General features: G+C 34.2%; 2 protein-coding genes across 2 annotated transcripts; both read left to right on the top strand.

Annotated features, from left to right (window-relative positions):
- Position 1: 1 nt before the first annotated feature.
- Positions 2-3,781, top strand: LOC108565872 (TBC1 domain family member 22B). The gene is made up of 4 exons (XM_017925536.1): positions 2-78; positions 1,335-1,584; positions 1,646-1,785; positions 2,368-3,781. The coding sequence occupies exons 2-4, from the start codon at positions 1,511-1,513 to the stop codon at positions 3,537-3,539; spliced, it is 1,386 nt and encodes a 461-aa protein (XP_017781025.1). The 5' UTR covers positions 2-78; positions 1,335-1,510; the 3' UTR covers positions 3,540-3,781.
- Positions 3,782-4,375: 594 nt separating this feature from the next.
- Positions 4,376-8,547, top strand: LOC108565875 (catenin alpha-like). Its single transcript, XM_017925540.1, has 12 exons — positions 4,376-4,523; positions 4,577-4,886; positions 4,943-5,496; positions 5,553-5,603; positions 5,713-5,916; positions 6,039-6,068; positions 6,276-6,391; positions 6,457-7,247; positions 7,302-7,369; positions 7,428-7,609; positions 7,666-8,029; positions 8,093-8,547. The coding sequence occupies exons 2-12, from the start codon at positions 4,604-4,606 to the stop codon at positions 8,255-8,257; spliced, it is 2,808 nt and encodes a 935-aa protein (XP_017781029.1). The 5' UTR covers positions 4,376-4,523; positions 4,577-4,603; the 3' UTR covers positions 8,258-8,547.
- Positions 8,548-11,648: the final 3,101 nt, after the last annotated feature.

Genomic DNA, 11,648 nt, shown 5'->3' with positions numbered 1-11,648 from the left:
ATTCTGATGAGATCGCGGATTTAGGTTTCCTGCAGGTTAGGCTACCTACATCGCTAAGAGCAGAATTCAGATAATAACGTAATTATGAATTTACATTAAGGGTGATGGTATTATCTGGAATACAGACAATGCTTTCAAGGTTTTTGAAAATGCAAGGCCATGGAAACGATTTGTTTTGTTTACATTCCTCATTACGACAATTAGCGAACAAATCAAGGCGTTAATAACAGTTATTTAAGACTTCACTTAAAGTGAATACTATTCAAAGTTAAATGAAAATTGATCAAGTCCACCTATCGATACTGATATTATCAATTGATTAAGCTAGATAGTAAATTGTATCAGTGTCCTACTGAAACAAAAATAAATAAAACGCATCAAATATAATCTATACATAATAAAATACAAACACAATGCGTTTAATATAATCATAACATTAATATTATTAAGCTTTCTACTTGTACTATCACTTAAACGCTTTCAATATTTTTCCATAAAATTCTTACCAAAAATACTTAATAAACATATTTAATTGCAAGTAATCATTAACTATACAAGTAAATGAAATGAGAGAACATTCACAATTTTGGATATTTGAATATAGCAAATTTAATTAAAAAAAGAATTAAACAAATATAAATCATTATGAAACATCACTAATGAATTACTTAAGAAGCTAATGCTTTTAACTATAATCTTTCCACCCAAATTATAAAAATGTTCTAATAACTATACATAGTTAAATCATGTATTTTATTACATAAGTGGTGACTAATGTGTTTTTTTTTCAAATATTTGATTATATCATCGCAATCTATTGAATTCAGCCATTGAAATAAACAGATTTATTATCACTATAAATTTATTAATTGGTCAGTATAAATAAATATAAGTATAATATTTAATAGTTACTTTTTTAATTGACTCTATCGAACAATTATTAATTGTTGATAAATCATGATGCCAACGATTAATAGATTGAATTATTAAAATTTAAATGAATTATCATTAAGTTAAGGGTTTAATGTTTTCTGTTAAAAGTGCATTTGTGATGTATGGAAATAAAGTCTAAAGGAATTGTATTTATTCTAATATTTTGCTAGTCTCGTGGGACAATGATTGCTAAATATAAATGGATTTAGTTTATTTATTTATGTATCAGGAAGATCAACTGGTTTCGTCAATGAATGGGTCATCAAGTGTCGACCTTTGTCAACAGTTTATTAAGTAATTTGCATGGACGCATGTAGGATAGGATATGGAAGAGAAGCATCAGTAGCAGTAGCAATTCGTCCTCAGTATTCGAAAAATTGTAACTGTTGAATAATGTTCAGGCAGGTCGCTGGCGCTGCGGATGGTACAGTGGGCCCTCTATTAATTTGACAACGTAGGCCACGACAAAAACAAACCGCACCTAACCTCGAATACATCTATTATATACATATATTTTTTGATAATTTTCTATTCAACAATTATGGATATGCATTGAAGTGACGCCGCGATCCACAAAATGGAAGGCAGTAGGAACGTGGATGGGGACAAGGCGTCCTTCTGGAAGAAGAACAGTAAAACTGTGCCAGGAAGGTAAATTCTACTTATCACTGATTCATTGTTAATGCCACATAACAAACCTGTTCATTTGTAGGCCTAGTCCCAAGAAAGATGTCAAGATCATTGGCAAAGTAAAACCAACAACAACAACATCCTTCCAAGAATTCCAAGCATCAGTTAGTGATGCCTGGGAACTAGGCGATGATGAATTTTGTATTGTACCGGGAATTGAAAGTATGTACCCACATCTTGTGTTTTGATATGATTCAGAAAGTTTGAAATTATTTACCTGAATTCCAAAGCTGTAAACCGATCCACTCCTAAACATTTACTTTAAATTCCATCTGATTGTTCCAGTTTCACCACTGCTTTAGATCAGAACTAAAAGTCATATTACCTGTTTTTTACAAATGTCAATAGATTCCACTCCTTTTTAAACTACTATGAACTGATGTTCTATGCACCTTTAAAACCATCCTGATTCTTCATCAATGCTTTAAATCCACTGTAAAAGGTAAGTGCTCAGTCATGTTACCTTTTAAATGTAGCAAAAACATATCCTCTTCTATTTTATTGAATCTACATCAATGTTTCCTTCAAAAAAAAAATTGCACTTTAAATAGATTGTTTTTATCCTAAATGTATACTACCTTACCTTTTATAAGCCAGTTACCTATATTGCACTTGAAGATTAGTCATGAAATGGTTAAATTAATTCATAACCTGCTCCACAATAGTTATTCCATTCTATTAAAACTCTTCAAATATTGTTGTAATTTGTAAATTTTCACTAAGTTAAAACGTTATTTTTTTTAGAGACAAGAATATCAAAGAGGGTTTCAGAATCAGCAGCTTTAAATGTTATAAACAGTCATAGAAATTCTGAGGGCTGTGCAGAGTCTACCAGCATGAAACCAGATATTGAGTGGGAAATAATGAGGAATCGGATACCAGGAAGACCGCAGCCTTTGCGTTGCACAAATCAACAAGATGAAGATTGTGAGTCGAAGCTCTCCAAGTTTCAAACTCTATTAGCAGGATCGCCGAGTATGAACGACCTTTGTGAACTCAGCTGGTCAGGAATACCAGTAAAAATACGACCAGTATCGTGGAGATTATTATTGGGATATCTTCCAGTGAACTTGGAGAGGAGAGGCGGCGTGCTTGAACGAAAGAGACAGGAATATTGGAACTCCGTGAAACAGTACTATGAGAACGTTACTGAGGAATATCAGGAGACGTATCATCAGATTCATATTGATGTGCCCAGAATGAACCCCACGATACCTCTATTCCAATTCAAGACGGTACAACAAATGTTTGAAAGAATACTTTTCATTTGGGCCATAAGACACCCGGCGTCTGGATACGTGCAGGGTATAAACGATTTAGTAACACCGTTTTACGTGGTCTTTCTGCAAGAAATGATACCAGATGATGCTCCATTCGAATTGTTCGATGTAAATAGTTTAAGGCAGGACCAGCGAGATATCATCGAAGCTGATAGCTTTTGGTGCCTCTCGAAGTTTCTTGATGGTATCCAAGACAACTACGTATTTGCGCAATTAGGAATCCAAAAGAAAGTAAACCAACTAAAGGAACTCATACAGCGCGTGGATGAGACGCTGCACAAACATCTGATCAGCCATAATGTGGACTACTTACAATTTTCTTTCCGATGGTTAAACAACCTGCTGACAAGAGAACTACCCCTAAGATGTACTATTAGACTGTGGGACACCTATTTGGCTGAATGTGATACCTTCGCTTCGTTCCAGCTTTATGTTTGCGCAGCTTTCCTGCTGAACTGGAAGAAGCAACTCTTGAACGAGAATGATTTCCAAGGACTTATGATATTACTGCAGAATTTGCCCACACGTGAGTGGACAGGCCAACAAATTAGATTACTAATAGCAGAGGCTTACAAATTGAAAGTAGAATTCGCAGATGCTCCTAACCACCTGCAAAGCAATCAGGTCGCCAGCTGATTAACATTACTATAAGGTCAATTATTATTGTTGTTGTTGGTTTTTTTCTTCGGTAAATAATTACAGTTTTGTGATCGATATTGAGGCTCGCAAATGAAACCCATCGAACTGTAATTACTTATCGCAATTAAATATTCGAAATGAAAAGTTCACTCCAGTCCTCCCGATTTTTACTCTTATAAATATTTTTATATTCAATAACTGTAATTTGTATATTAATCCACAATATGTTCATAACTATATTTATAGACAATTGTACAAATAAAAAAAAGGAAGAAGAGAAACAAACAAATTTTATTTTCTTTTGCTCCATAAGGCAACTAAGAGAAAAGGAAACCATGTTATTGTTAATATTTCTTTAACTCAGATATTATGCTATTGATTATTCGTTTTCAACAGTAAAGAGTTAGATTACTTTATTTGTCAAATTTTAATAAACATTTAATTATATAAAATGTGTCATTTCATTTACTTATAGACAATGGTAGTCATTTTTGATACAAGTATGTTAATATCATTTTATGATTCATTCAATGTAAACTATAGTAATTACCACTACATGTATATTTGTATGATTGTAGTAACAAATTTCATAGTTTATTAATGAAGTTAATTAGTATACGTTAATTTTAAATATCATATCTAAAACTTTAATGATATGTTAGCATAAAACGTATATATTTGTAACATAGTTATGGTATATTAAGATGTTAAGAAGAAAATTTGAATAAGCAAGTATTGCCAACTGGAGGAAAACTAAGATGAATCAGATGTCAGAAATGTGAGAGAAAAATTTGTATTGAATTCTGTAGAATTGAATTACGACAGAGTGGCGGGAGTGGTTTTTGTTGAGGTTGACAGATTGGAGATATGATTCATAGGCAAGGCTCAAAGTCGTAACGTTTTATACATATTTGCTTTGCGTGTATATTTACAAATATCTTAATCGGAGGTGTACGGTATCACGTCGTGCCAATTACACAGGTATGTTTATTGTTTCGCATTCTGGTGAGTCTGTTTTTCAACATCGTCTCTAGTTACAGCTCAACTATTTACAAACAATTATGTCTGAGCACTTTGGATTAAAATGGGACCCAAAGAACTTGGAGATAAGGACGATGTCTGTGGAGAAGACGCTGGAGCCGCTCGTCTTGCAAGTAACTACACTTGTCAATACCAAAGGGCCCAGTAAGAAGAAGAAGGGAAAGTCGAAGAGGGCCAATGCCCTTGTAAGTACAGTAGAGAAGGCAACAGAGAATTTCATTCAGAAGGGCGAGCAGATTGCATATGAGAACAAAGATATAACACAAGAGATGCTTTCAGCTGTGGATGAAGTCAGGAAAACAGGTAAGCACTTTCCAATTGTGACTAAGCTATGTATGACTCATATTTTAACAATGCAGGTACTGCAATGAGTATTGCTGCTAGGGAATTTTCTGAAGATCCTTGCTCATCATTGAAAAGAGGGAATATGGTCAGGGCTGCAAGAAACCTTCTGTCAGCTGTCACCCGTTTGTTAATTCTTGCTGATATGGTTGATGTTCATCTATTGCTGAAGTCACTGCAAGTTGTCGAAGATGATCTGCAGAAGCTTAGTGGAGCTTCTAGTCAAGGAGAACTTCTTGATAACATTAAAGCTTTTGGTCATAATGCAAATGAACTGATGAATCAGGCAGCTAAACGGCAGCAGGAACTTAAAGATCCTCAATTGAGGGATGACTTAGCTGCTGCCAGGGCTGTACTTAAGAAACATTCTACTATGCTTCTGACTGCATCAAAGGTCTATGTCAGGCATCCCGAGTTAGCTGCGGCCAAAGCGAATAGGGATTACGTTTTGAAGCAAGTCTGCGAAGCTGTAAACACTATAAGCGATGTTGCTCAGGGTAGAACCCCGCAGCCATCTCAGAATCCTTATGATGGACCCGGCGAGCTTGCTGCAGCTTTGGACGATTTCGATGTAAGTGTAATGGTATTTATTCTTCATTATCAAATATTGATATTTTTATCTCCTAGTTATCAACTGAAAAGCAAACAAGCAACTCTAGATATGAGGGGTATTGTAAAGTGTGTGAATTAATATTGTTTCTATTTTGCTTTTTTGCTATTTAACGTTTTACGATATTTGCAATTACGTTTCTAGCATTGAAATAATCATTTATTATGTTTTGTTTAGGAACATATGGATATGGAACCGTTGGCTTACAACGAGGTCCACACAAGGCCGTCGCTTGAAGAGAGGTTGGAGAGCATCATCAGTGGAGCAGCCCTTATGGCTGACTCCAGTTGCACTAGGGATGAACGTCGCGAAAGGATTGTTGCTGAATGCAACGCCGTTCGCCAAGCGCTTCAAGATCTTCTTTCCGAATACATGTCCAACGTAAGTTTATTTAAGTTTTGTCTGACTAACTTATAAATATTATGAATTTTGTAACAATAATTGCATGAATCATCGTTTACAAATGTATTAACGATAATTTCATTATGATTTGCCACATATAGCAAATGCAAATTTTACGAGGAGGTCCAATGGTAAATATAATTATGGAAATAAATGTTCCTCCTTCAACCTACTACTACTACTACTTGCAAAGTCTAATTATATTGTCCAAATGCACCAAACATATATGTTTTCTCGCACACTTAGTCTTCTTGAAGGAACGAAGCATGCTTGATCTCTGTCGCATTATTATTATCTTTTTCGTTTGAAACGCGATGTTTATTTAAATGAAATTCCAGATGGGTAGCAAGGAGCACAGCGATGGCCTGAACCATGCCATTACCCACATGGGAAAGAAAACAAGAGATCTAAGAAGGCAATTGCGCAAGGCAGTAGTTGATCATGTCTCTGACAGGTAATAATCTATACAAAGCGGGAAATAAATCTGATAACTAATACGAAAATAATTGAAATTTTCAGTTTTCTTGAAACAAATGTACCATTATTGGTACTTATAAAGGCCGCACAGAGTGGTAACGAGAAAGAGGTTGAAGAATACGCGGCCGTTTTCAAGGAGCATTCCAATAAGTTGGTAGAGGTGGCCAACTTAGTTTGTAGCATGTCCAACAACGAGGACGGAGTGAAGATGGTCCGCTATGCGGCAGCTCAAATTGACAATCTTTGTCCCCAGGTTATAAACGCAGCTCAAATTTTAGCGGCGCGACCGCGTAGTAAGGTTGCTCAAGAGAACATGGACGCATTTAAACAAGCTTGGGAAAACCAAGTTCGTATATTAACAGAGGCAGTTGATGATATAACGACAATCGATGATTTCCTTGCCGTCTCCGAGAATCATATCCTAGAAGACGTGAACAAATGCGTATTGGCTCTACAAGAATGCGATGGAGATACTTTAGAGAGGACGGCTGGAGGAATTAGAGGCAGATCCGCAAGGGTGTGTAACATGGTGACTGCTGAAATGGACAACTACGAACCTTGCGTTTACACGAAGAGGGTTTTGGAGGCAGTTAAAGTTCTGAATGAACAGGTAATGCCGAAGTTCGGACAACGTGTGTCCGTAGGTGTTGCGGCGCTTTCAAGCAATCCGCCAAAAGAGGTGGATGAAAATGATTTCATCGACGCAGCTCGTTTGGTCTACGACGGAGTTCGCGAAATACGCAGGGCTGTTTTAATGAACAGGGCTGATGAAGATTTAGATCCGGAAGACGTTGTTGTAGATGAAAATTATACTTTAGAAACACGAAGCAAATGTAAGTGTACAGGATAATGTTGTATGCAATGATTTTAATTTTTGCAATTTGCAGCTAGCGCACATACTGGTGAGCACGGAGTTGATGAATATCCTGATATCAGTGGCATCACCACAGCTAGGGTTTGTTTTGAATATTATTCATAATAATATTATATGAATTTAATTATTTGCGTTGTAGGAAGCTATGGGTAAAATGCCTGAAGAAGATAAGCAGAAGATTCTACAGCAAGTAGAATTCTTCAGAAACGAGAAACTTAAGTTTGATAAAGAAGTTGCTAAATGGGATGACACTGGAAACGATATAATTGTACTTGCCAAACACATGTGTATGATCATGATGGAGATGACAGATTTCACTCGGTAAATACATAACTAATATATTAATTAGCAATGTAAATAATTATTGATTTTTTTAGCGGTCGCGGTCCGTTGAAGACAACTATGGATGTTATTAACGCAGCTAAGAAGATTTCCGAAGCCGGAACAAAGTTGGATAAGCTCACTCGCCAAATAGCGGAACAGTGTCCAGAAAGTCAAACCAAAAAAGATTTGATCGCGTACCTTCAACGTATTGCACTGTACTGCCACCAGATGAATATCACATCAAAGGTCAAAGCTGATGTTCAGAACATCAGTGGCGAACTGATAGTTTCTGGTTTGGATAGTGCGACGTCTCTCATCCAAGCAGCAAAGAATTTGATGAATGCTGTCGTCTTAACAGTAAAGGCCTCTTACGTTGCTTCCACTAAGTATCAGCGTCAAGGACCTGTTGTGGTTACGGTACGTGTTTTATTTAAAGTTATCTATAATTTAATTGTATGTGTCTTTTAATTTATTCCACAGTCGCCGATCGTCGTTTGGAAGATGAAAGCACCGGAAAAGAAACCATTGGTGAGACCGGAAAAGCCGGAAGAAGTTCGCGCTAAGGTTCGCAAAGGTTCTCAGAAGAAGGTCCAGAACCCTATACACGCGCTCTCCGAATTTCAAAGCCCCAGCGAGTCCGTTTGATGGAGGCCCTTCAAATCGTATTATATTTAATGTTTGGCCAATAATCAGTATGCCACGACCAAGTATTAATAAAATGGTACTTGAAGTCATATAGAGTGAGATAAAGTATGTAGGGTTCGTTTCGTCATTGGGTTTTTTTCAGAAGCATCTGTAGAAATTATTTATATTTAAACGAAGCTTTCGTTGGATTCATTTATGGAAGAAATTCATGTTTTAACATATATACTGTAGACATTTCAAGTACCCAAATATATATATATAAGTATATGGTATATAAACAAATTATAATTGAGTAGAATGTATATGATTTTTTTAAAATAAATTTGTGACTATCGAATTTACTATTATTTTTACTTATTTTAGATTAATTAATAAATATCTAAAATCTGAATTTTATAATTAATAATTAACAAATGAAGATTTGGAGATAATCATTCTTATTTTATTATTTTTTAATATTGATTTCTTAAAGCGCCAAAAACCTTGAACTTCTACCTTTCAATAATCTCCAGTAGAGGGAATATTTCGATTCATATGGTGACTGACAGTCCACAATTTAAAATTTTGAGTAGTTTTCCCTTCACACAGCGATGTACATTTAGTTACCTACAGTCGATATACAAATTTATATAAAAATTCTAAAAATATCTCTTATTTCTGCTCTAGTAAACTATATCGAGGTTAGCATTAAATTAAAGTGGATACATTCATTCGTTCTCATAAAGTTGAAAAATTACTCAATTTACTGAATACTTTTCTTCTACATTATTTTTATATGAATAAAACTATGAATTGTCCCAATTATTATTCAATTGTTTAGATTAATAAAGTTAAGCAACTCGTGACAATGATAGTACTCGAATGTGTGATGATTTTTAAAAAAAATTAACATATACAGTGGAACTTCGCTTAACGAGCAAATTGAATTGTATTTTTCGCTTAACGAGCGACGTTTCGCATAACGAGGGAAGATGAGAAGAGAAGTCCCGGATTGCGCGCCTGCTACATAATTTTTAAAACCTATGTACACATATTATGTGTATTTTTGAATATGTTTCACTATACGAGTAAAAATCTGGAAATTTTGGAACTCCTTAAGCGAGGTTCCACTGTTTGTCCAAATATTTTGATTAATAGAAATTAGATTTAAATGTTATATAATAAAAACAGTAAAGTATTGCTTACATGTATTTTTACAATTTGAAGCCTAAAGTCATTCAATACAATTATTATTTGAAATTGGTAATAAATATTTTACAATTTAATATAGAATAATTTGCTTTAATTAATTAAAAATTCGCGATAAAAAATAAAGCTTTGAAAATATGTTGGTTACATAATTACAGATTTTGAGTTGTCCATAGCAAACGAAAACCAATAAATTAGCTAGATGTAAGCAGATGAAATAAAATTGAATAATTCTTTTTGAAATCGTGATTCCGTCTTTTTTAGTATTTGTCGTAAAAATTCGTTGTGTATCTGTGCGCTCGTAAAAAGTGTGTTTTCATTTTGAGCGCTCGTATTAACGGCGCCTCCTCCTGTCTGCCCCTCCTTTAATATTTTATCTCCTCCCGGTGCTTTGTAGTGGGTATTTCAACCGCCAATAGCGTTTACCCACTCTATACTATATTTATCGCACGAATCCACTACAAAGTAACAATATTTAAACGGATAGAGATATGAGAACAAATTCTGATTAGGCCTTAACATCCATCACAATTTATTTGCTAGTTTTTCATATGTTCTCATTTAAAAAAGCAAATATTTTTATATTTATTTTAGACAAAATTTACTAGTGTTTACAAATATTTAAGTAAAATACTATAATTGTCATTCAGATGCTTGCACAAGTGGTAAAAAATAATACGTTACGGGGAAAATTATTTATTTAAATATTAAGTAGCTAAAGAAAATTACTAAATGATTAAATTTAGAATTTTTTTTGAAAATTTTATGTTTATAACAAAATATGCAAAAAAAATATATTTATTAATTTGATATACATAATAAAAAAAAATATACAGGTAAAATCTCTATATTAATTAATACTGTTTAATGTAACATCTACAATAATTTTTAATAATTGATTTTTTTGTTTCATCAATCAAATGAACTTTCTAATTAGAATTTAATTCTATAAATTTTTTGTACTATGCTTATTACAATTTCTAAACATTATTTTTTTTTATATTCTACACTTTACTTTTTATATAATATTTATATGATGAGAACAAAATAGTTTGTAACAATGATATGAAATGATATTTCTATTATATGAACGAAATTAGTACAACTATATAGTTGTTATATAAAATAAAATAAATAATATTTTTAATATTGAATATAATTTCATATCACTTTTATTAAGTACTCAGATTTCCTTAGGAAATATTATTTGTTCATTATTTATATGATTATTAGAAGTAGTATTAATAACATTTAGCAATGGTCTTTCTTTCTGTTGGCTTGGTAAAGCTCATGCGTTAGTTTCGAGCGAAAAATTTTTGCTAGAATGTAAGATTTACCTGCAAACATAATGAAAGCGACTTAATTTAAATTATCGAAAGTTTGACGAGCAAGGTCCTCGATAATCGTATTATTATCTTCGCACTCACCTTGAGGATGGACTCTCTTACAAACTTTGCAGCTGGGTGGTGGACTTGGAGATTCCGAATCTTCATCTGCACGTTCCAGATCAACTTCTATAGGTTCCGAAATAACTTCTGCAGATTCCGGAACAACTTCTGCAGTTTTTGGAGAAACTTCTTCAAACTTTAGAAACAATTCTGGCAAAACTGGTACTGTAGATTGTGGAATAACTTTTGTATGTTTCGGAAGCACTTTTAGAGATCCTGGAACTACTACTGCAGGTTCCGTAAACACATCTGCAGGATTTTTGGGGATGGCTAGTGCTGCCAATCTGATTGCTCTTCGATTGCGAATCAGCGTAAGGCGGTTATCATGCTCCGACGCAGCTGTCAATAAATCCTTTATAGTTATTATATCGGGACTCATCGTCCAGCGTTGGTTCTTTGGGCGCAGTTGATTGCGTAAGAAATCTAAATATTTATCTGACATGACTTTATTTGTCAGATTCTCGTACAGCTGTATCTTTCGAACGATGAAATCCCTACTTTTATCAGATCGTTTTTGGCATTCGTTGTATAACTTGTTCAAGGATTTATTACGCAATAGCGGTTTCGCGAATCTCTGACGGATAAGTTGGTAAACTTCTTCTTCGGTTTCGTTCTTGATGTATAAATCTTGGTACCAGTTGCAGGCCATATCGTGAAACATGGTTTGGAGAACCGAAACACGCTTATTTGGAGGCGTATTCGTTTCTTTGAAGTACAACTTCGCGGACGCGATAAACATTTCTATATCGTCTTTA

Source organism: Nicrophorus vespilloides, unplaced genomic scaffold (genome assembly GCF_001412225.1).
Source record: "Nicrophorus vespilloides isolate i.1.1-1 unplaced genomic scaffold, Nicve_v1.0, whole genome shotgun sequence".
Lineage (NCBI taxonomy): Eukaryota > Metazoa > Arthropoda > Insecta > Coleoptera > Silphidae > Nicrophorus > Nicrophorus vespilloides.
This window is presented reverse-complemented; position numbering and strand designations above follow the sequence as displayed.